The sequence below is a fragment of the Porites lutea genome, chromosome 7 (genome assembly GCF_958299795.1).
Source record: "Porites lutea chromosome 7, jaPorLute2.1, whole genome shotgun sequence".
In the NCBI taxonomy this organism is placed as follows: domain Eukaryota; kingdom Metazoa; phylum Cnidaria; class Anthozoa; order Scleractinia; family Poritidae; genus Porites; species Porites lutea.
Window position 1 is genome coordinate 12,732,180 of NC_133207.1, and position 22,556 is coordinate 12,754,735.

Genomic DNA, 22,556 nt, shown 5'->3' on the forward strand with positions numbered 1-22,556 from the left:
ATTTTAATACAGGTCACGGAGGTGGAGCTATATTCAATACAGATATTGGTTTGCGGGGGGAAAATTGAACAAAACAGAAAACGAACGTGAGAAAAAGTAATTTGTTCCTTCGCTCTTGCTTGCAGCAAATGAATGCCACGGAATAATGGCTAACTTTCGCTGGATAATCTCTCTGACGGTTTAGTATAATGTGCGCCATCTTGTTTTGTCTCTTTGGTAGTACCCAGACCCTTGCATCCAGCTAGACCGAGCTAGATCGCTCGACCCCACTCGTTTCAACGCCCTACCTTCTTACGCCCTGGTAGGTACGTACGTACGCTCGGTCAGTCACGTGACAACCAAACGAAAAGAGGTTGACCATATTCCATGAGTATGGGGCTCTGTCTCTGACGAAGCGCGCGTGAGAACTCCGCTAAAGTCTTTGGTAATTCATTGCTTGCATTCTGCTGTGTGTTTGTTTTTTATTTGAAACTAATTCTAAGAATAAGCAGGTTCCGAATTATAGTCACACATCAAGATATTAAAAGCTAAAGATAATAACAAACTTAAAAAAACAACATAACACAACTTCAAAATTGTCCACGTTGTATTTTATACATTATAGCCTCCCTTTTGTCTCGTCACGCAAACCTAGGACAAAAATCTTACAACCTTGAAGACCATGTGTTATCCTAAACTAAGATACAATAGACTATTTACTACCGTTCCAACCCCTTGATCTTTCTACATGGGGCCGCACTCAACTTCCAATATGGAACCTCTAGTTTATTTTTAAATTCATACGTTCGCGTTTATAAAATTCTCGAAACTTATTAATAGTCATAGTCAACTTAAGCGGGCTTAGCTTCGGGTTCAGGCGGTAAATATCTCGGCTTTCATATAATATCCGTACGAGTTACACTGGCTTTCTAATGATTCAATGATTGCTTGATTAAACAAAAATCCCAATACTTCAATATAGCAGTAACTAATGCCATTAAGACTAAATTCATTTTGATACATTGATCACATAATTACTAAAAAACGTAAACTTAAGCATTCAAGCTGGTAGATATAGCAGCACCAACAGGTAATAAACATCAACTAACTTTCATGACATTTCTAATTAAACATGCAAAACACGGCTTAGCTACAGCCGTTGCTCTTTAAAACCCAAATTAAAAATCATTGTTTCTTTGTTGTACTGACCAAGGATATGTCATGTATACATCATATTTGCTTATTCTCAATGCTAATCTACTAAGTATGTGTTTCTTTTTTAACAACTTCTTGAATAATTGTAATATACCTGCTGTGAGTTGGTTATAAATTTCATCACTAAATCATAAACACATCACGTTGTCTCCTTCAGTGGCCAATTTTTTATTTTGTTTACAGCAACATGTAGACGCAAAACGCAGAAATAAACAATGCTTAATAAAAAAAAAGCAAAAGAAAGGCATGCCTCTGTGAAGTTTCCAGAAGTCACCCATACGGATAACGAGTTTCTCACTTGTAAAAGTACTAGGTGAAGTGCTTGTTTTCAAATAAAATGGAAGACAATGCATTTTTATAGGCCGTCACAACATCTGTTCTATAATACAACGCGCAAACTCTTGAGACATGCTGTTCAGTAAATTGTTTAAATGCTTTCTTTCCTAAATTTTTAATCACGTCTTTGTTGTTTGATATGTACCTGCCTTTAAGCCTCTTCTCGATTTAAATTTCTCGCCAATGGACCTATTGCACGTCAAGTATTTGTATGAATAATGATCTTTGCACACTTACAATATACATTCCTCGTTGGCGCTTAGAGATGGAGAAAAGGTGCAAGATTGCAGCTGTAGCGTCGGGTTGTCATGTTTGAAAGGACGAACCAAAAGACAAAAAGTTTAATTCGCAATGAATCGCCCAAGTTGGATATCATGGCTGGTAGTCCTTTGCATTGTACAAAACGTTACTCTGGAAAACTCGGAAGATTGCCCAAGTAAGTCATCTTGCACTTCATTCTGAAAACTGCTTTGAATACATTTACAGCAATATTTCTTAACTGATATCAACTTTTACCATCATTATATTACGCCTGCAATCATTTCGTTAGGAACATGTCAAAGTGCTTTGGGTCTCGAAAATGATTTCATCAAGGACAAGCAACTCTCTGCTTTCTCCGCCTACAACAACGATCCTTCCACCTTCGGCGCTCATCGAGCTCGGTTAAACTTAAACACATGGCCCCCAGGTTACAGAGCTGACAAGAAAAGTCTCGAATCAAGTACAGGAAATCCATGGCTTATGGTTGATTTAGGAAGGGAAGTAGTTATCACAGGAATAGCGACTCAGGGATATGGAGATACATCAGTGTCAGAGTGGGTTACTAGTTATCGGCTAATGCATGCTGTCGAGAAACTGGGTTCTGTTTATTATAGTTTCATGGACGCAAATGGCGACGTTCAGGTAATCATGTTGTCTACGTATAGTGTTATTCAATGTAAATAACTTTGAGAATCGGTTTCGCGCTCTCCAGGAAATCTTTGTTTGATGTTGTAGATTCATTTGCCATGAATTTATGATACGTTGTTTTATCTTGGCCTTCATATTCACTATTTCACTATTTCAGAACAGGCACCGATTATCAAGGCCCACCCCCCCCCCAAAAAAAAAAAAATAAAATAAAATAGAAAAGACTTGGCTCATGTATGTTTTTACAAAGAAAATACTTGATTCCCTCTAAGGAAGACCCCTGACTTGTCTCAAGTATCCAGTTGACAAATAATTAAAGTTGCTACTTCAAAATAAGTATTTTATTTTCATCTAAGTAAAATTGTGCATTTGCGTGAAAATTACGCGCGTTTGCCATGAAAATTAGTTTGATACATCATATACTTGGAAGCCATAGAATAAGAGACAAAAGAACCACAGGGAAGCATTCTTTGAGAGTCAGTGAGATCGCTATTGTAACCCTTTGACTCGTTGTTTTCGAATGAAGCCTATTCAGTCGACTAGCTAAAGAAAATGTAATCTAACCGACAAGGCTTTCGATTTCTGATATAAACTGAACTAAAAGGCAATACAACGTTTCTGTCATTCCCCCGCCCGAAAAGAAAAATATGAATATAAAGATCACATAGAATGTACTGTAGATTAGTAATTTTATTGGTGGTTGGGTGTATAGATCAATTTCATCACACCAAGCATTACGCAACAAACGAAGTATGTAAAAAAAAACCGTCATCTCAATGACCCAAGGATGTACTAAATAAAAAACTGATCTATCTGTCAACGATGAACATATGGATCAAATACCTCTAACAATCCGTTCTTTAATAACCATACGTAGCTTACTGATTTACAAGAGTCGATAGTTCAATTTTGCAATCAGACATAAAATCGTCACAATTCAGTGGTGAAAATTGCCCCCTATAAAAAACCTGGTTCTTTATTCTGTCATAATTGATACTGTAGGGAATCTGCCGACAACTTAACTTTAATTGTCCCTTATTTAATCCAGAATTGCACAGTTACAAGCTTACATCAACATGAATTTCCTTTGTCAGCACCTTGTTTTCTTGAATTCAGACATTGAAACGGTTGTCGACTCTTTTGCGTAATTAGCTCAGCTACAAAAAGCAGTGTTCATCCGATATACAGTCATCATCCATGACCGAAAGTGGAGAAGAAAAAACCGAGAAGCAATCGAGTGCTTAATTCAACGCCTTGACTCAGGCCGAGTGTTCCAAAGGATATCGAGACTGGGATGATTTTAAGTTTCGTGTCGCGCATATGTATGTACTTTCCGTGCAAATAGAGAGCTGTTAATATTATGAAGCGTCTGTTTAAAACAGATATCGAAGCAAACCCTGTTTCAACCTTTTAATTTAGAGTACGACAGCCATTAAATGATCCACTGTTCTTAAAAAAAGAAATAATAAGCCAAACGTTATAAATTCAAATGGCAGTTAGTATTCAATAAGTAAATGGATGTTGTCATGCTTCGTGAAGATACTCTGAGGTAATTATTTCATTTATTTAATATAGTTTCTTTTTCGGACGGTGCTAGGATGATTTTTGCTCTTTTTGAATGTCGTTTTGCGCTTTAAAAAGATCATTACCGCGTCATTATCATAGGTTACTTGCTACATTAACAGAAACATTGAAAATTATATTTCTGTAATACTCGAGGAGCAACCCCTAAAGATTTTAAAATAATTATGAATCGATGATGTTGGTTTCGTAAACATATTTTCTTGAGATTGCCAACAGTTTCTAGACTAATCCTAAAAATCTACTTTATTACATCGAAAATTCTCTGTTCTTCATTTCACTTTTAATGTTGGAAGACATCCCACAACCCATTTCATTCTCAATCATTCAATCACCCTCTCTTAACACGTTCTTAACAACGCTTTGGTTCAGCTTTTGGAAAGATTATAGTCTTTCTACATGCATCTTACAGGAAGCAAAGAAATACAACCTAAATCTTTGTATCGACCAACAGGAGTGTCTCGTTGTGACGATATTTTAGACTTGTTAAAACACGAAATGCCAGTTGATTATATCGCAAGCATAATCACTGAAATCTATCTCCACGATTTAATTAGGACTTGAAGATTATACGCGGTCATTCACAGTACGTATTTTCTTTAAGAATTGTTAAGGCAAAAGAGTCGACAACTGTTTCAATGTCTGAATTCAAGAAAAAAAGGTGCCGACAAAGGAAATTCATGTAGATGTCAGCTTCGAAAATGTGCAATTTTATTTTACAAGTTAAATCGATGGCAGATTCCCCGAATATCAGTTTTGAGCGCGTATAGCATTCAGTTTTTTAAAAGCCAATCAGTGCCTTTATGTGATAAGGTCTTTACGTAAAGAGGGATACCAACAGGGATACTTTTTTAGATCAATAGTTTTACCGAAACTAACGTACGGTCTTCCTATATACGCGTCCTCAACACCTGAATTAAAAACAGTCCAGAATTTTCTACAGCGTTGCTTTAAACGCAAATACATATCTGATCAAATTAACATATATAACGTCTTAGGGCCTGTTTACATGGAGGTTGGGGACCCCAGGTAGGTGAGGTAACCCGCTTAGGTGGGGTAACCCGCCTGTCCATACAATCTCTCATTTTAATGTTATTACGTTTACATGTTAGGTGGGGTAACCCGCCACATGTTACCTCACCTTCCTGGGGTCCCCCACCTTCATGTAAACAGGCCCTAAGAAGAGGCGGGCTATTCAAGATCTCCAGCATGCCCGGCCATCCTTCGTATCCTTTCCTCCCCAAAACAAAAGAAATTTCAATACGCAACGTTTCTAAAATAGTTCATTATAGATAGGCTGTTCTTCAAATATAAAGTAGCAATTTAAAATAAAATGGATTTTAACATTTTGAAAAGGTTTTCACTCTTTTAGCTTTTTCAGTGTTCTTAGTTTTTAGCATGTATTTTTGCTCAAAACATGATAAAGACCTTATTATTTTTAATATTATTAAGGCGCTTTTAAAATCGTTTGCAGGTTTTTGATGGGAACCAAGACAGCAACACAATAGTTAAACACGAGGTCATGGCCCCTGCAGTCGCCAGAACCCTCCTCTTGTTACCTTCCAGCTGGCACAACAACATTGCCCTCAGAATAGAGGTTTATGGCTGCAACCCTGGTATATCACCTTGATTTTTTTTATCACGCCTTTTGCCCCACATCCTAACTACATTACCTCCCAGAGTCACCCGTTTGAAATATTTAATTCTTGGTGAGAGTAAAGTAAACCAAGGTCGCACACTGTTATAGAGTACATGTATAAATTCGTAACTTGTTTCTATTATTAACCATTATGAAAAGCCCTTCGTGTGCAAAATTTTAACTAAAGGAAGCCTGTTTTTTTCTTTGTTCTAGGATACTATTTTGAGGCTTGGTTGGTATTGACCAATACTCCATTTTTGATGCAATACCTGAACACTTCAAGCAATGAACATAAAGAAGTGGCTTTAAGGGTAACAGAAGAGGTCAGTACAGCATTAGGGTTAAAAGCCATATTCTCTTGAGTTATTTTCTTACTCGGCGGGAATTATCCAGTAGCGTTTACGAAGCAGCGAGGCGGAGTTTTCGAGCAGTCGGATTCGCAATCCTCGGTCCCAGGTTCGAGTTCCGCTCCTGTCAAAGCAAACCCAGACGATTTGCTTCTCGGCAGTACTGAGTCCAGTAAAAATTCCAGCGTTTGTTTTAAAGCAAATACTTGAAGCCGGCAGCAGTCTCGCGAGTAAGCAGCGACTGTCTTTTAATTCTGGATTGTCGTTATGGCAGTGGACCATAAGGCATTGATCTTTGTTCAACCCTGCTTTGCTTTGCACTCAACAAAGGCCCTGTTTAATTTCATTCAATTAACTTCCTTTCAGGTCCATTCGTTTTTTCGCATGGTGGGAGGATATTTGAACAACAGGGTCTTGAAATTGAGGTGAACACATTTTGTAGAATATTTTTGGCTGAACCTGTTAGAAAAATATAGAAAAACGTTTTTGAAGCTGACTTTCAGATTCACCTAATCATCCTACGATTATTAAATTCATTTGATTTCGCAAATGATACTTTTTTTTAGAAACTTATCACTTTTTGGTTTGTTGAAATCAGGTACCCTTATCTCCCTCCGATTGTGTATTTTATATAGACCACAACCATCTTTTGGCAGTACGCTTACAACTGCACAGATAGCGATTTACTGCACGGAATCGAGTACCCATAACCTCACTACAACACTCAAGCAGTTCATTCGGCAAGGAGTTCCTCCTGCAGGTACTCCGACACGTTTTGAGCCTGCGTATCTGGAAATTAACTACCCGTGTAAGTAACTATTTTTTAGTTGTTTCGGGCTTTTTTCCCTTTTGTTATGGCTTTTCATGTGTTTTTGGACACTTCAGTGGCTGTGTTACCAAGATTTCAATACAAGTCTAAGTTTTATAATTTGCTATTGTTTTAAGGTTTGATTAATTATAATCAGTTCCTTTTTGTCTATTGTTTAATATGGCTTGATCTGCTCAAAAATATTAGTCAACAAGCTGTAAATTCGAGATTAAAAAAGGTTAATGTATGCATCTATGTACGTAAAGCTCTTACGTGTGTCATTTATATGGCACTCTCATCAAACGCTTATGCCTTACTTAATTCCCCTCTTCAGAAACTCTAGGGACAATGGGCGCAAGCTTTGAGTGTAGTGATTCCTGGGGTCGTTTGGGTAGACAAACGTTAGGTTTGATTTGTTGATGATATTCAAGGCAACCATTAAACAATCGTGAGTAACGCTTGTTTAGTCAAACAATCCAAGGAATCATTTCGCCGAAAGCTTACACCATTTCCCTTATTGTTTTTGGAGTAAGGAATTCTTTCATGGAAGCAATTGTCTCTTTCGTAAACCGTCGCTACCATTTTTAAGACACTTAGAAAATTTTTGACCTGTTATGGAGAGTGTTTCTATTTAAAAGAAAGACAATCGAAACCCAGGGTCCAGCCCAGACTGAACTCCGACCTCTCGTATCCTCTATCCCTCACCACAACACTACCACACCGACCCGCCAAAATTCCGAAAAATTTAAGTACGTCAACCCCTCAAACTGTCTCTTTTAACTGATACATCAATAACAGGTGACCCTAGCCCTTTCCATAACTTTTCATGTCAATTCAACGTTGGCCTCAACGTCGCTCTTTCTGAGACTATTAAAATTACTTGCCTTGTTGTAACTTAAGCCAGGGACTATAATACATCTATCATAACTAAAGGCTTGGTTACCAATGGTGGCATCAACCGTTAAAAATAGGAACGACCGTTTACGAAAGGAAATAGGCGTCGTGGAAGTGTCTCATTGTACATTTTTAAAATCACTTTTGGCTATTAACAAAAGGATAATTTAATCTATTTCAGTTGCATGCGATTGTCAACCACCAGCAGTTAAGCTACCCTTGAAGGGCTCTGTTTCCGAGTCAGACATAGTGTACACAACACAACGAACATTATACCTTTGGCCTAAAGTGACCATCAGATGTTCCGCTTCGAATCAGACAGATTATGAATGGATGATGTCAAAGATCGACCCCAAAACAAAGACCTTCGGGAAATTTTTAATGGAAAAAGGAAAGGCCATCCAGCTAATACCATTAAAATTTGATGCAGAAATCTTGTTTGTTGCATTAAAAGTAGTGATAGCAGGAGTGCCAGGGACTTCATCGTATGACTTCGGATTTATAAGAATCCGTCGACCAGAACTTGTGGCCAAAATCAACGCACCGAAGTCAATAACAAGGAACGAAACTGAGGTCAGACTGAATAGCACAGGCTCTTGCGATCCAGAGGCAGAAAGTCTTCATAACAAAGGACTGAATTTTGCTTGGAAATGTCAAAGAAAATGCCTAAAAAGTTTTCTGGATACTGTATCAATTACCAAAGTGGAATCTGAGCCTTGCTTTGGTATTGCCAACGAGAGTGAATCTGTGTTTTCTACAGAAAGTGTAGTTGCCATTGAAGTCGCCTCCCTAACATTTGGATGCACTTACTTTTTTGAGTTGGCAGTGATGAAAGACAGCAGAGCTGCTTATGCAGAGCATGAGTTAGAGTTGAAGTCAAAAGTTCCATTCTTTGTTCGGTAAGTCAAGCCAAAATAATCCAAGTGTTCAGCTAGATTGGTAAATAATAAATCAATTTTAGTGATACGCAAACTTCTATATCATCGGAGGGTTTGTCATTTGGCAACAATTCTTAGTGCTGAATGGCGCCCCTTGATTGGTTGTTTTACCGTCAGGGATTTACGGGACGGACCGTTTCCAAGAAGACGGTCCTTCCGGATATTTTTCTTGCCCCCCTAAGCACGTTCCGTACAGTCATAACCTTGGGCTACAACTACTACCAGAATCCTTTAGGGTTTTGCTTTTTTCTACCAAACTAGGGCTTTTGTTATTTGAATTTCACAGGGTTAGCAAATTTAAATATGGAAGAAAAAAAAAATGAATTGTGGTCTTAGTAATAGAGCGATGTCAAGGTGCCAATAACTTATACCACCCAGTAATGCCCTTGAGCTCGGTTTGTAACAGGTTAATAGGGAGCTTAAGCAACAACGACGTCGACGGCTACGGAAACGTCACTTAAAAAGTGAATACACGCTGCTCCAGAGTTTATCGTGCTTATTCCATCTTGATCAATTCGTCAAATGTTGGCAAATTTCTCTGGAGTTGAATTCTAAGGGACTGTATCAAAGTTCAGGAAAAGGAAAAGAAAGTCGTTGTCTTGTGTTCACGTCCTCTATAAAACGTAAAATAAAGCATTTTCACGTCATAGTCGTGCAGTCACGGCAAAGAAATGTACAAAAAAGCGTGATGCACGTACAGGGTTGCTGTTTAGCTAATCTAAACCTATAACTTCGTAGCTGTCGCCGTCGTCTTTGCTTAAGCTCCCTAATATTCAATGGTGTCTGAACATTAAACTGGATCATGAGTTCAGAGTATTTATTTTCAATGTTATTCAGGTGCATCAATAATTGCGCGAAAAAAGTTAGTCCCAATAAGCTCATGAAGCTTGAGGTCTTTTGTGGAGGAATACAGTGCGCCACGATCGCCACATTTTCATGGACCATTCATATTCTTGTAACGAATCATCAAGGTGACTCCATCTGGGAAGAACTGAAAAACGCTAGTGGCCTGGTAAGGACTAGTGAAGACACAACACAGTTTAGTATATCCAGCGTGGATAGTGTGATTCCAGTCAGAGATGGGCAGAAATTTCAAATCAGAGTAAATTCGTTTGATAACAATGGGCAGCCTCAGGAACAAGAGGTCTATTCCTTTCTCCTTAACTCGCCCCCAAAAAACGTTCAAGGCACAGACAGTGGCTGCAAAGTGACACCGAGAGAAGGCGCCGCCATTCTTACAGACTTTTATGTGACTTGCTTGGGTTGGTACGACAAAGATACACCACTCCGTTACGCTTTTAAATACACGTTTAGTTCTAGTACGGTTATCATTCAAGATGGAAGTATTGGAAATGTGACAAGCAAACTGCCTCTAGGTGACCCTAATAAAGATCACGAACGCATACTGGAGCTGCAAATTATTGACGCTTTTGGAGAATATACAAGCGTTTTTGTAAAAACAAAGGTGAGGGTCTTATTTAACCTTTGCTGTACGAAATTACCTAGACCACACCTCTCAAAGGAATATTTCTTTGACAAACGTAATCTATACTATAGTTGTCGACTTATCATTTTGATTATCAACATTTTTTCCATCATCATTCTCATTGTCATTATTATTCTCACCTAGCTTTGACTGCCAATACCGATGTGATTGCCGTTATCATCACCATTATCATTGTCACTGTCTTTGCCATTGCTAATGCTATTGCCATTGTAACTGCTGAATTATCATTGTCATGGTGGGTGCCATTGCCAGTTGCTAGTGTCATGGGCATGGTCACTCGTTTTCAATGTCTGTATGATAATATTTTAGTGTCAGTAGTACCAAAAGACAATGAAGTAATGGAGGTAAAAGTAGTAGTCTAAATATAGATTGAAGTGTAGGCTTTCTAAAACTTTCCCTCAGTCGCGTAATAGTTTGCGCTTGTGTTTTTCTTGTACTTTTTGTTATTCCAGGTGAAACCACCACCTGCATCGGAGGCCCTGTTGAGACTAATCAAAGATGCTGAAAATGAAATGGAGCTGTTGGTTAACAACAAAGACGTAGAAAAAGCGGCAGATATGGCCATAACGATACTCTCTGTTGTCGACAACAACGATAAATTAAAACAAGACGAAACGGTGAGATTGACAAACATCACTAAGTGGGGTTTAGAAAGATTAAATTTATATAGTTGAGTATATCAAAATTGTCTCTGAAAAAAAAAGAACTTAAAGAAAGGAGTAAATTTTAGGTCGCCGTAGCAGTTTTGGGCAAAGAAACAACGAATTTATGGCTAAGTGTACGGTGTGAAGGTCAATTTTTGTCATTGTGCATCGTGCTTGCACGATAATCGTGCATGAGAAGCCGATAAACGTGTATCAAACCTGAATTCCATTGATCGTGCATAGATAGTGCCTTCATGGTGCCTTTACTGAGCCTTAACTGTGCTTTCATCGAGCCTTTTTCGAACAATCGTTGATATATATCATTTGAAGAGAAAACTATGGTGTTGAAAAGAGAAAGAAATAAATTGGGGTATTTAAGTTGCTAAGAAAGTCCGTTTTGTATCATACTCTACGAGTTTGTTTTGTTCTGCAGTGTCATCGTTCCTCTCTCTTCGCGCTTAAACAACTTATCGTGCTTAACTCTCGCCTTCATCGTGCTTACATATGGCCGGCCTCAAGGACAAAGGCACGATGCACGAAATGACAAAGAACGATAATCGAGCCTCTACGCGCAGCTATGCATCGTGCCTTGGAAATTTGGTGCATTTAAAAATACTTTCTAACACTAAAAAGGTGTTTTTTATTTAATAACCATTCAGAAATTCAGCCATAAATTTTGAGCTGAGGAGAAACTTTGGTATATGTGCATCTCTAGATGCTTTGTCTATTCTGGTCAAAACAGTTTTTTTTGTAGAGGTAACTGAGACCGAAGCTGAGAGTAGGCCAAAATGGCGTCTTTTAACTACACTTCATTTCGTTCACAACAAATTTATTTCTTTAAATCAAAGCTTTATGCAGAAAATAGGTACTCGTTAAAATGCACGTTAATTGCGCATCAACTGTGCATAAAATCAAGTTTCTATTCATGTGTTTAGAGGAACTGTAAGACTAAATGTAGCATTAGGCCATTTATTACAAAAAGGCGGTCACCAACATCGTGTGCATACCCTTATATGATTTTATATTGATTTGTATTTCAGTTCAAAGACTCTGTGTTACGAATTATGTCTGGAGTTGAAGTGAATCGATTGAACCTTGTGACAAAGGTAGCGGTCATTACTGCATACTCTACCAAGCGTGTAGACAACAGACTTTCTCAGTCCACACAGGTCAGTCCACTATTAATTCATGGTAGGGACCACATGAAAATATTTCTTAGGAAAAAACGACTAGGGCAGAACGCAGGCATTGGTGGCGTTCGGGGCGTGGTTGTTCATACCTCGATTAAACTAATCGCCCATCTTGGGTTGAATCTTCCTAATCTCTGTCGTTGGTGAGCTTATCGCGGGCTAAGAATCCGTTGCTCAAACGCCGACAATTGTTTTTTTAAGGGCATTACCAATCTGTGTTATGGAAGTTTCCGTTTTAATAAAAGTAAAAGATGCCTCGACTAGTCACATTGAATGTTCGTCCAACAGTACAGAAATTAAAGCCCACTGAAAATAATGGGCGATTGGCACATTTAATCGTGGATTAATTTTAATCGGAAATACCGACAACCAGGTAAGAAGTTCCATGACGAACAGGAACAGTTGGTTAATATCGCTATCTCATGACTTTGATTGAACACAAGCATGTGTACTACTAATTCCACTGCTAATATTTTCTATGTTTCCCTACCTCAGAAATTACTTATCGTTTTATTCTCCATTAGGAGGATGCACTAACGTTGTTGACAAAATCAACAATGTTCTTAGCAACGATGAAAAATGACACAGCAAAAGAGGCGGAGATTGGAAAAGAAATCAACATTAACATTCTGACTGGAATTGGAAACGTCATGATGGCTTCATCTAAGGATGCTAAAATAACAGAAGATGGAGAGAAAAGTGCTGTCGACAGAGAGAAGGTATATCTTTAATGGGGTACTTGAGCGCTGTCCTTACCAAACTAAACAGGATGCAAACGGGCAACTAAACACACATTTGAAAGCTTTTAATTTGAATTTATTTGTAGAGCGATAATAACTAAACATTTATATAAGCATATTAAATACTAATAAATAATAATGTCACTCTGTCTGCGGAAACGAAACATTACTAAACTTTTTTCCCTCCTTTCTTTCATACCAGAGCAAGAAAATTACAAAGAGCTGCATGAAACTCGTTGACGTAATGAAAGACGAAGTTATCGAGGCAGAGGGTATCTGTGAAAACCCAATAGTGATTACCACTCCATTTCTTAACCTAACAGCTTGTGTAGAAAGAGCTAACGACATGAAAGTACAGAACCTGCTAAAAGGTGAAAACGGAGTCAAGCTTCCTGATCCCAGCACCCTATTCGAGGGTCAAGAGTTGGACAATAATACTGTTGTAGATGTAAAGGTACTTAACACTTTGTCAGTCCCAGTTCATTCAAGATCTTTACTTAAACCCTTTATTCCCTGTTTGCTACGAATTCCACTTAAAAATTCATCGCCTTAAAAAAAAAGAAAAGAAAAGAAACAACTTTGGAGAATTTATAACCTTTGGACTTTTACTGCCTATATCCCAGCGTGTGACCATATATTTGGTACATTCAGCAGTACTTTTCTGCGGAAGTAGTTTTAGCCTACTCCATCATACAATAATGTTACCAGTATGACGATTAAAGAGCATGTTGACATGGAAGTCCTTATATCAATACTATCCTTTGTCAAAAATTGCAGAAACTGCTTTATTAGAGCCCATTGGCACAAATATCTAATTTAAGGTGTTCTCTTTTTTTTACAGCTTACCTCGTTTAGGGAGAATCCTTACACCTGGCACGTGAACTCCAGGCTCATTAGATCTTCTGTTCTTGACGTATCTTTAAAGAACGTCACTTCCGGCAGGGCCATTCGTGTGCAAGGTCTTAAAAAGCCTGTGCAATTATTTATAAAGAACTGGGAACGGGAAGAAAAAGAGCTAAAGAAACAAAAGAAACAGAAACCAAAGGAAATCTTTTTCGTAAAACCTAGTCCTCCCAATTCCATAAGAAACATGCGTTTTCATAAAATTTCGCTTTCATTATATAAAGATATGGAAACCAATATTAAGATAGTGCCATCGAATAACGAGAGACTAGAAATTTACATCAGAAACCGAGTAAGGCCAACACCGGTAGACAACAATTTTCAAACCACTGTTCCCGACTTTACTTCCTGCTTAAACTCCTCGAGAGGAGACGGGTTTGACAAGTGTTTATCAGACCCATACCTAATAAGGATATCGCCGAAAATCACGGGACATACAGGAACTCACTACATCGGTATTCGGTATGTTCCTAAATCACCCATCAACAAGAATAACAACACAACAAGAGTAAAGAGAGGATGCCGGGAAACTGGCGGTCAACGTCACAAGCGGTCATGCGTGGAAGTGAAGAACCCTCCTTCTGTAGCAAAGCTTGTAACTTCCGAATTTCAAAATGGTACTGACGTGTGGTATAAAATTAGAGTTACAATGGGAGCGTGTATGTATTGGTCAGAGGAAAAAGAGGAGTGGACAAACAGAGGCTGTAAGGTATCATTTGTAAGCATATTATGGGTCTAAGCCAAATAATATGCAAGCGCAAAATATACTTCCTTCGACTTCTTTAAAAATGATTGTTGCTAACTTAGGTGACAAAGCCTATATTTCTACATAGAATTGTTTTTAGAAAGCATTAACATAGAGCAGCGATGGAATGTTTAAGAGACCCTCGTATCCATGTGGCCGGGAATTGGCCATATTTGAATCCTCTTTTTTTAATGTTCTCAGACGAGGTTGCTTGTAAGTCTATGAGGCGGCAAACCACCTGGTAAGCTTACGCCTAAAATCTGAAAAGGGGCTGTGCCTCGCCATTTGCTATCTTTACCGAAAGTTAAACCGTGTCTTCATTTCAATTGAATCCAAAAATAAAGACCCACACTATATTTAGGCACTGAAACTGTTCCTTATTGTCTTTTTCTACTTCTACGGGTCGCAAGGGTGGACATAGATTGCCCAACTTTTTCATATTTTAATACTATGCCTCAAAAATCACCAAACAATTATCGTGTATAGTGCCCCCTTATAAAATTTGTATCATATCTTCATAACCCTGCAAGAGTATTGTGTATGGGAAAAGACACTAAGTGATGACTTCAGAACAAAATTGACCTTAAACAGCAATATCCTCGTTAAATAGCCCCTTCAGCAGCAATTTCTATTTTATTTGATTTTTAAGTCTTTTGTTCATTCTCTATTTCATCCTTATTACTGTTAGATTGGAAGTAAAAATACAGTTGGAAAAATTCATTGCCTTTGCAATCATCTGTCAGCATTTGGTGGAGATTTCTTTGTCGCGCCAAATCCTATCGATTTTGATGTGGTTTTTGATGAGTTCACTCGCCTTGGGGAGACTGGAAACTTTGTGGTTTTATCCTTCGTTTGCCTAGTATTTGGTGTTTACGCTGCTGGACTCGTATTTGCGAGGAGAGCGGACAAGAAAGACCATTTTGAGGTATTTTTTAGCAAGTGTATTTTGTTCTACGTAATTAACAGCTTGGAAAACTACTGAGTTATCTAATATTCATTTCAAAGTATTCCTATATTTTTATCCATTTATTTCGTCAGTATGAAGCGTGCAGTGTGTCCTACCTTAGCCCTGTTTTTTTTAAATTGTATGGCTTCTTTGAAGAATTAATTATATTGATTACATTTAATTGTTATCTTTTCTTGTAAAGGTGATTCCAAATGTTCAGCTCCTGACAGTAGAACATGGTGACCACAAACACTCTTACAACATCTCAATTCAAACTGGTATCTGGAGGGGCAGTGGAACCACAGCAAATGTTGCAATAGTACTGTTTGGCGAGAATGGATGCACCCCTCCAATTGTCTTATCACATAACTATCTGGACAAAAAGTTCTTTGCTCGAGGAAGCGTTAACAGTTTTACTCTCCATCTTACTGAATCTCTGGGCCCGTTGTTTAAAATTAAAATTTGGCACGACAATTCAGGAAATAGCCCTGCGTGGTTTTTTCATCAAGTACTGGTTACCTGCAATGCTACTAATGAAAAGTGGTATTTCCTAGGTAACCAATGGCTTGCTTTAAATAAAGGTGATGGTGAAATTGAAGTGGAGATTGCTTCCGCGGGAAAAAAAGAATCGTTGGCTTTTAGAAACCTTTTTTATTTTCGGAGTGCCAAAACTCTTAGCGAGAAGCATTTGTGGTTATCACTCTTTACGAAAGCACCTCATAACACTTTTACGCGGTGCCAACGCCTTTCTTGTTGCTTTTCAATATTGTTTGCCACAATGGTGACTAATGCGATGTTTTACAAACAGGGTGTTGGGATAGGAGACTCTTTTAAGATCGGTCCTTTTAAGTTATCTTGGACTCAGATTAAAATTGGACTTCAGAGTGGGCTGGTTTCAGTTCCCGTCAACGTTCTTGTTGTTGCGATATTTAGGAACATAAAGGCAGCGGCTTCAAATACCAGCAACGGGAGCAGTAAACAAAATGATCTAAATGAAAAATCAAGCGGATTTTTTCCTCATTATTTTGTTTATATTGGATGGGCTCTTTGCCTGACAATGTCCATTGTATCAGCAGCTTTCGTTGTTTTCTACAGCCTGATGTGGGGTAAGGAAGTAGCTAATCAGTGGCTTGCTTCAGTGATGATCTCCTTCTTTCAAGACGTCATTGTGATTCAGCCAATAAAAGTCGTAGTTTTAGTATCACTTCTGTCACTCATCTTAAGAAAGCCAGTAGAAAATGACGAAATCTATGGACAATGTCTCTCAAGCCACAGAGTAGACAAGGAATCCATTTTGCATCCACCGAAGGGTGAAGAGTTGCATAGGGTACGCTCATTGAGTGTTCTGAAAAGCAGACTTACGAAGGTGGTGATAGAGATCACCATATTTATTGTGTTCCTGTCTCTCTTGATGATGGTGTGTTACGGCAATCGTGACAGCACCAGATATCAGCTTACGAAGTCAATAAGGCTTGTCTTCACAGGATTTGAGAAGGTTTGTTTACATTTATATAGAATGATATAACTGTAACATATATATTTCCCTTTGGAGTAGCCTTGGTCATCATATTGACAACTGACAACAAGCCCCTTTTAGATTTCAACTAATATACCTTTTTTTCTCTTATACCAATGTTTTATATTGTTTCATAGCGGTTTATATAGTGACGCTAGTAGATGCTTAAATCTACAATGCATTGTTATATTTGTAATGACTAAGCCCACGATGATCCTAGTGCCAAATATGGTCATCAGCTGCGAAAGATTATCTGACAACTTTGACAAAAATAATCAAGCTTAGTATGTAATGTAACTGGGTCATCAGCGAACGAGCGTCAGACTCAGGAAACGTTCTTTTACGGTACGTGATCCGTTACCCAATAAGGGATCACTGGTCACAGTAATAGGAATGGCGATAATGATGATGGTGATAATGATATTAAACGCCGAGGAGGAAGTAAAGTAATTCACAGTCGTGAATTAAACAAATGTGATTTTCTGTACCTGAAACAATTTAAAGAAAAAATTCGGCATGCTAAATGAAGTTATACAGTAAAGCAAAAAAGAAGCCCTCGGATATTGAACAAAACTAAAGGGCAAGGTGTAAGTTATTAGTTTTCTTTCTTTGCAGGTAAATAGTACAGAGTCCTTCTGGAAGTGGGCTAAGGAACAACTCGTAGAAGGCCTTTTTAATGTCAAGTGGTATAATGGCAGGCCTTTCATCTACAAAGAGGGGTTTATCGGCAACAGAGAAGCTTTCATGGTAGGGATGCCAAGACTTCGACAAAAGAGAATCAAAATTGGTGAGGGCAAAGCGATGATTTTAGACCTGTACTATGTTTAAGTTTCCGTGGAAACTCTATTTCTCAACACGTTTGAAAAAAAGGTGACACCAAGTGTCTTCTTGCGAAAAATTTGTGTAAATAAGACAGAAAATAAATAATAGGTGTACTGTACCTCCCATTTCAATTTCAAAGCTTTAGTAGCTCATATCAACCCATAAACTACATCCCAATTGTCAATAAATATCTCCTATGTATCACAGGTGGCCCAAGCGTAATATGAGAGTTTGTATGGGAAATGAAACTTAGATGAAATAAATGAACTAAAAGCGGTAAAAGTTATCAATAAAGTGTAAGTATTGTTACCTGGTGTCGTTGTCTTTGTTTCAGTGCGAATTGAGTACTTTTACATCAATTGACCTGACAGTAATAATAAGAGACAAGGCAGAACAGAATCGCTAGATCGATCTTCAGAGCTGCTCAGAATCAGCTTCAAATTTCACGCGAAGAAAACAAACACACTTACATTTTGCACCGCTGAATCTACAATGTGATGCCTTAAGATCACCTTTCAGCAATCCGTTCTGGCAAACTTTGCGTCTGGATCGCATAACTCGATCGAAAAGATCAACTACAGTTCAACAATCGGCGTCATTTATCCATAACTGGTAAAAGTGTAACGTTTCGACCGTTTTGTTGCTCGGCGAGAGAGGGCGACATTTCTTCGTTAAGACAAATCTCTACGCACCCACATCCCAGCAAGGGTAAAAATTAAGGAATAATGTTTACATCAGCTGCTTGAAAACTCGGAGTTTTTTTAAAATTTTTCTCCTTGCTGGGAGGTAGAAGCGTAGAGATTTGTCGTAACGAAGAAATGTCACCCTCTCCCGGTGGGTTATTATTTGACGTTAGCGACCAGTCACCGCCAGCGACAAAACGGTTGAAATGTCACAATTTAACTAGACATGGATAAACGGCGCCGATTTTTGAACCATATTTGACCTTTTCGATCGAGTTAAGCGATTCAGACGCAAAATTTACCACAACGGATTGCAGAAAAGTGATCTTAAGCCAAAATGTAGTAGTAGTCAATTTATTTCTCTCTATAGGTTATATGGTCAAGTTATAGAAACAGGTAGTTTATTAGTTAAGAAATAACCTAAGAGAAAAAAGGGCAAAAATAGTAAAACTAATACATTGCCCTACGAGATGGAAAAATATAAAAGATTTCTAATTAAGTGGATACAACGGAGGAAAATAAATAAATTACATTAATTAAAATGCTAATACAGAAAACCAAAAAAAATAACAAACAATAATCAAATAAAATATAGCTGGTCTAAACACATGAATACACGAACACACACAGCGTGATATTAATCTAGGTGTTAAGTATATAAGTAGATGAGGCAACTAAGTCAATCTAGCATTTATTTAATATTGTGATAAATAATGACTGAAGAGGGAATTCTTGAATAGTTTTTTAGTAGGCCTAGAACGGATAGAAATAGAAGATCGTTCCGAAAATGTGCTCCGGAATTTTATAAAATCTAAGATTAAAGCCTCTAGAGTAGCGCTCCAAAGCTAAGAGCCGTTTATAAAGGGAATTAATCGTCGAGGTGTTATTTTCCATGTCCTGCTCAATCTTCTCAACCTTGCAATTGATGTCGTGAATTTCGCCATTTACTTTTTCAAATTTTACGGTAAGCGGATCTTGTTTTTTTTTTTGACATTCCCTATAGTAAAGCGTCGTTTGAAGAGACTCTGGCTTTAAGCGAGTTCAACTCGCTCAACTTCTCATCTTTTGCGCTCTTGATGGCATTTACACTCTTCTGGAGCGAACCAAGTGTTACCCGAACAAACGTCTCAAAGTCTTGTTCTTCGCCTTTCTTATTCTTTGCTTTCGTGCTCATACGTCTAAGTGACATTAACGACATAAATACATAAAGAGAACAAAAATGTATAAAGCCTAGCCATTGGAAATTTCGTATTCCACGGAGTTAAAATGCTAGCGGCCCTCTTGCTGCCGCGCTACCCAAAATGTAAGTGTGTTTGTTTTTCCGCGTGAAATTTGGAGCTGATTCTGAGCAGCTCTGTCGGTCGATCGAGCGATTCTGTCCGGCCTTGTCTCGTATTATTACATTGTCAGGTCAGATGATGTAAAAGTACTCAAATCGCGCAGAAACTTCGTAAAGGCAAAGACAACGACACCAGGTAACAATATTTACACTTTATTGATAACTTTTACCGCTTTTAGTTCATTTATTTCAAGTTTCAAACTTCTTATTGCCCATACAAACTCTCATATTACGCTTGGGCCACCTGTGCTATATATCAGCCGATTTCTACCAAATTCGCAGTAAATGTGTCTCAAAGATGAAGGAACATTTACTGAAATGGACAAGTGTCAAGGTAAAATTGTCTTGTTAAAAATAATTAATAGAAAAAAAATAGCGAGGGGGCTGCATCCAACCCTACCTCCCCCCACTGTAAGTCCAAGGGTCAAGTGAACTTAAAAACTATTTTTGTAGCTAAACTTTTTTGTTTGCAGTGAAATTTGAATGGCTCCCTTGTCCCTTGCATGCCCAAGAATAATCCTCCAAGTCATTTTTTTTTGTTGTCAGATCCCAGTTGTCAAGTCATGGTTGTTGAGCCTTCACTTGTGCAATTGTTTCCCAGATGCATCCAATACTACAGTGAAAAGAACGAAGATATGACCAAGTATCACAAGCCCAAATGGATTCCAATCTATAATGAAAGTCATTTTGAATCCCTTTTCCAACGGTCATTCCTCTGTCCAAGACCCTGGCGTTATGAAACTGCCGAGCAGTTGCGTACATTGTCATTTCAGGGCTTGTATTCAGTGTACTCCGGTGGCGGTTACGTAGCTGATCTTGGCTATAATCGAGAGGATGCTCAGCAGGTGATTGACAGCTTGGAAATCAACAATTGGATCGATAACATTACAGCTGCTGTATTTATTGAATTCACCGTGTATGAGCCGGCAACCTCTTTATTCTGTGCCATTAAGATGTTATTCGAACGATTTCCAAACGGAGGTACGAACACGGTTTCACAGTTTAAAACGTTGACAGTCTACTCTCCTCAAGATCCTAACTTTCGAGGAGCCTATGAGACATGTCAATTACTCTTCATGCTATTTATCCTAGTATGCGTGGGCATCGAAGTTGTTAAGATTTACCAGAGTGGTTTTAAGTATTTCAAAGATCCATGGAGCTGGTTGGAGATCGTTCTTCTAGGAAGCTCGGTTCTATCATTAGCTGTGTTCTTCTTAAAAGAATTTTACACCAGCAAATTCATCTTAAAGGTTAAAGAGAACCCATTTCAAAGCTGGAGCACAGACGACATTGCCTTGTGGTCTGACACCGAAGTGTTTTTGCTGTCATTTGTTGTATTTTTAGTGACAATGAAGCTTTTAAGAATTATTCGATTTAATTCGCATATTATTCAAATGCGAATGACACTCAGTAGCGCCGCCAAGTTCTTCTGGTCTTTTACCGCTGTGTTTATGACGATAATTATTGCCTATGTCATGCTTACTACACTTACTTTTGGCAGAAGCGTTGAACAATACCACTCATTCTTGCGTTCATTCAGCTCCGTTCTGCTCATGCTCATTGGCGCCAAAGCGCCATTTCATAAACTGCGAACTATTAGTATTTTTATTGGACCATTTTTCGTGTTTGCATACATGGTCACCATTGTTATGATATTCCTTAACATGTTTCTAGCGATACTTAATGACGCCTACACAGAGTCCCGCGAACAGGGACAAGAGGGACTTCAGGATTTAAAGATTTCAAAACTCTTGAAGAAGAAAGCCAAGAAAACAGTCATGGGAACTAAGGAGGTCGTAATTAAAGTTATTCAAGCAGTCCCAAAATTTGCGTGGCTTAAACAGTCAAAAACTTTTGTAGCGTTTGAAAATGAGGAATGGAATGGACCTGACGCAGTGGAAGAAGACTCTGCATCTAACGATGGTGATAATATAACTTTAAGAGACATAATGGTATTGCTTAAAAGTATAAAGAATGACATCAGTGACTCTGTTCTGTCCCTTGATGATATTGTTCCTGTGGTAACTATTCATGATCCAGATGAAAAATGGACCTACCGACAATGCTATTCTGATGACGAAGATGGACAGTTTTACTCATGCTCATCTTTATTTAGGAGCGAATCAAACAGGCAACTCTGCTTGAAGTCTGACAAAAACAGGCTGTTTAGATATGATCATCTCATTATGGATGAGTGGAACAGAAGAAACAAATTAGTTGGTGAAACGTTCGTCTAACAAGTTATTCGTAGTAAAATCAAATCATTTCCAGCCCCTGGTCGCTGAAGAATGGCATTTGTTATTGTTCATTTTTTTTTTTTCAGTCGCCATCAACTATGCTTTCATGAGTATGCAATGAATATGAACTGAAACGCCTTAATTTCCATTGTGTCCCATAATGTTACTTGTGTGAGTGACGAAACAATCCCCTGATTTCATGCACATTTTTTTTTCCAGAACTGGAGAAAACTAGCTTTATTAATACTCATATTTCATAGTTATGTTACTTATCTTCGACCGTATCCGCAGACTAAGCCGTTTTAGTAGGCAATGGCCACCAGTTATCTAAACAAAAAGTGAAAGAAACAATAATAATGAAAAGAAAAATAATACACCTACTCTGAAGTAAGGTGTTTTGTCTTAGCTTCTTAGGTTAGTTATAAATAAAGAGCTACTTGTTGGATAGAAATATTATGAGGATTCAACTGAATTTGGAGAGCTTTATCTTGGGGTATTATGATCGTGACAAATCAGGTTCAGATTTGATATAAGAGCAAATTTTATCGCGTATGTTTATGTGGTCTTAAAAGGCTAATATGGCATCTTTAGAGCGATGCAAGGAGTAAGGCCACATTTATATGGAGAAAACCTGTCCC

At 38.1% G+C, this 22,556-nt stretch overlaps 1 protein-coding gene across 1 annotated transcript; it reads left to right on the forward strand.

The window, feature by feature from the left end:
- Nucleotides 1–1,795: 1,795 nt before the first annotated feature.
- Nucleotides 1,796–22,369, forward strand: LOC140944458 (polycystin family receptor for egg jelly-like). Its single transcript, XM_073393598.1, has 17 exons — nucleotides 1,796–1,840; nucleotides 2,017–2,433; nucleotides 5,495–5,636; nucleotides 5,873–5,982; nucleotides 6,373–6,431; nucleotides 6,642–6,814; nucleotides 7,890–8,607; nucleotides 9,484–10,111; nucleotides 10,606–10,770; nucleotides 11,838–11,966; nucleotides 12,512–12,706; nucleotides 12,930–13,181; nucleotides 13,569–14,339; nucleotides 15,064–15,300; nucleotides 15,524–16,816; nucleotides 17,453–17,624; nucleotides 20,228–22,369. The coding sequence occupies exons 1-17, from the start codon at nucleotides 1,796–1,798 to the stop codon at nucleotides 21,916–21,918; spliced, it is 7,197 nt and encodes a 2,398-aa protein (XP_073249699.1). The 3' UTR covers nucleotides 21,919–22,369.
- The last annotated feature ends 187 nt before the right edge of the window (nucleotides 22,370–22,556 follow it).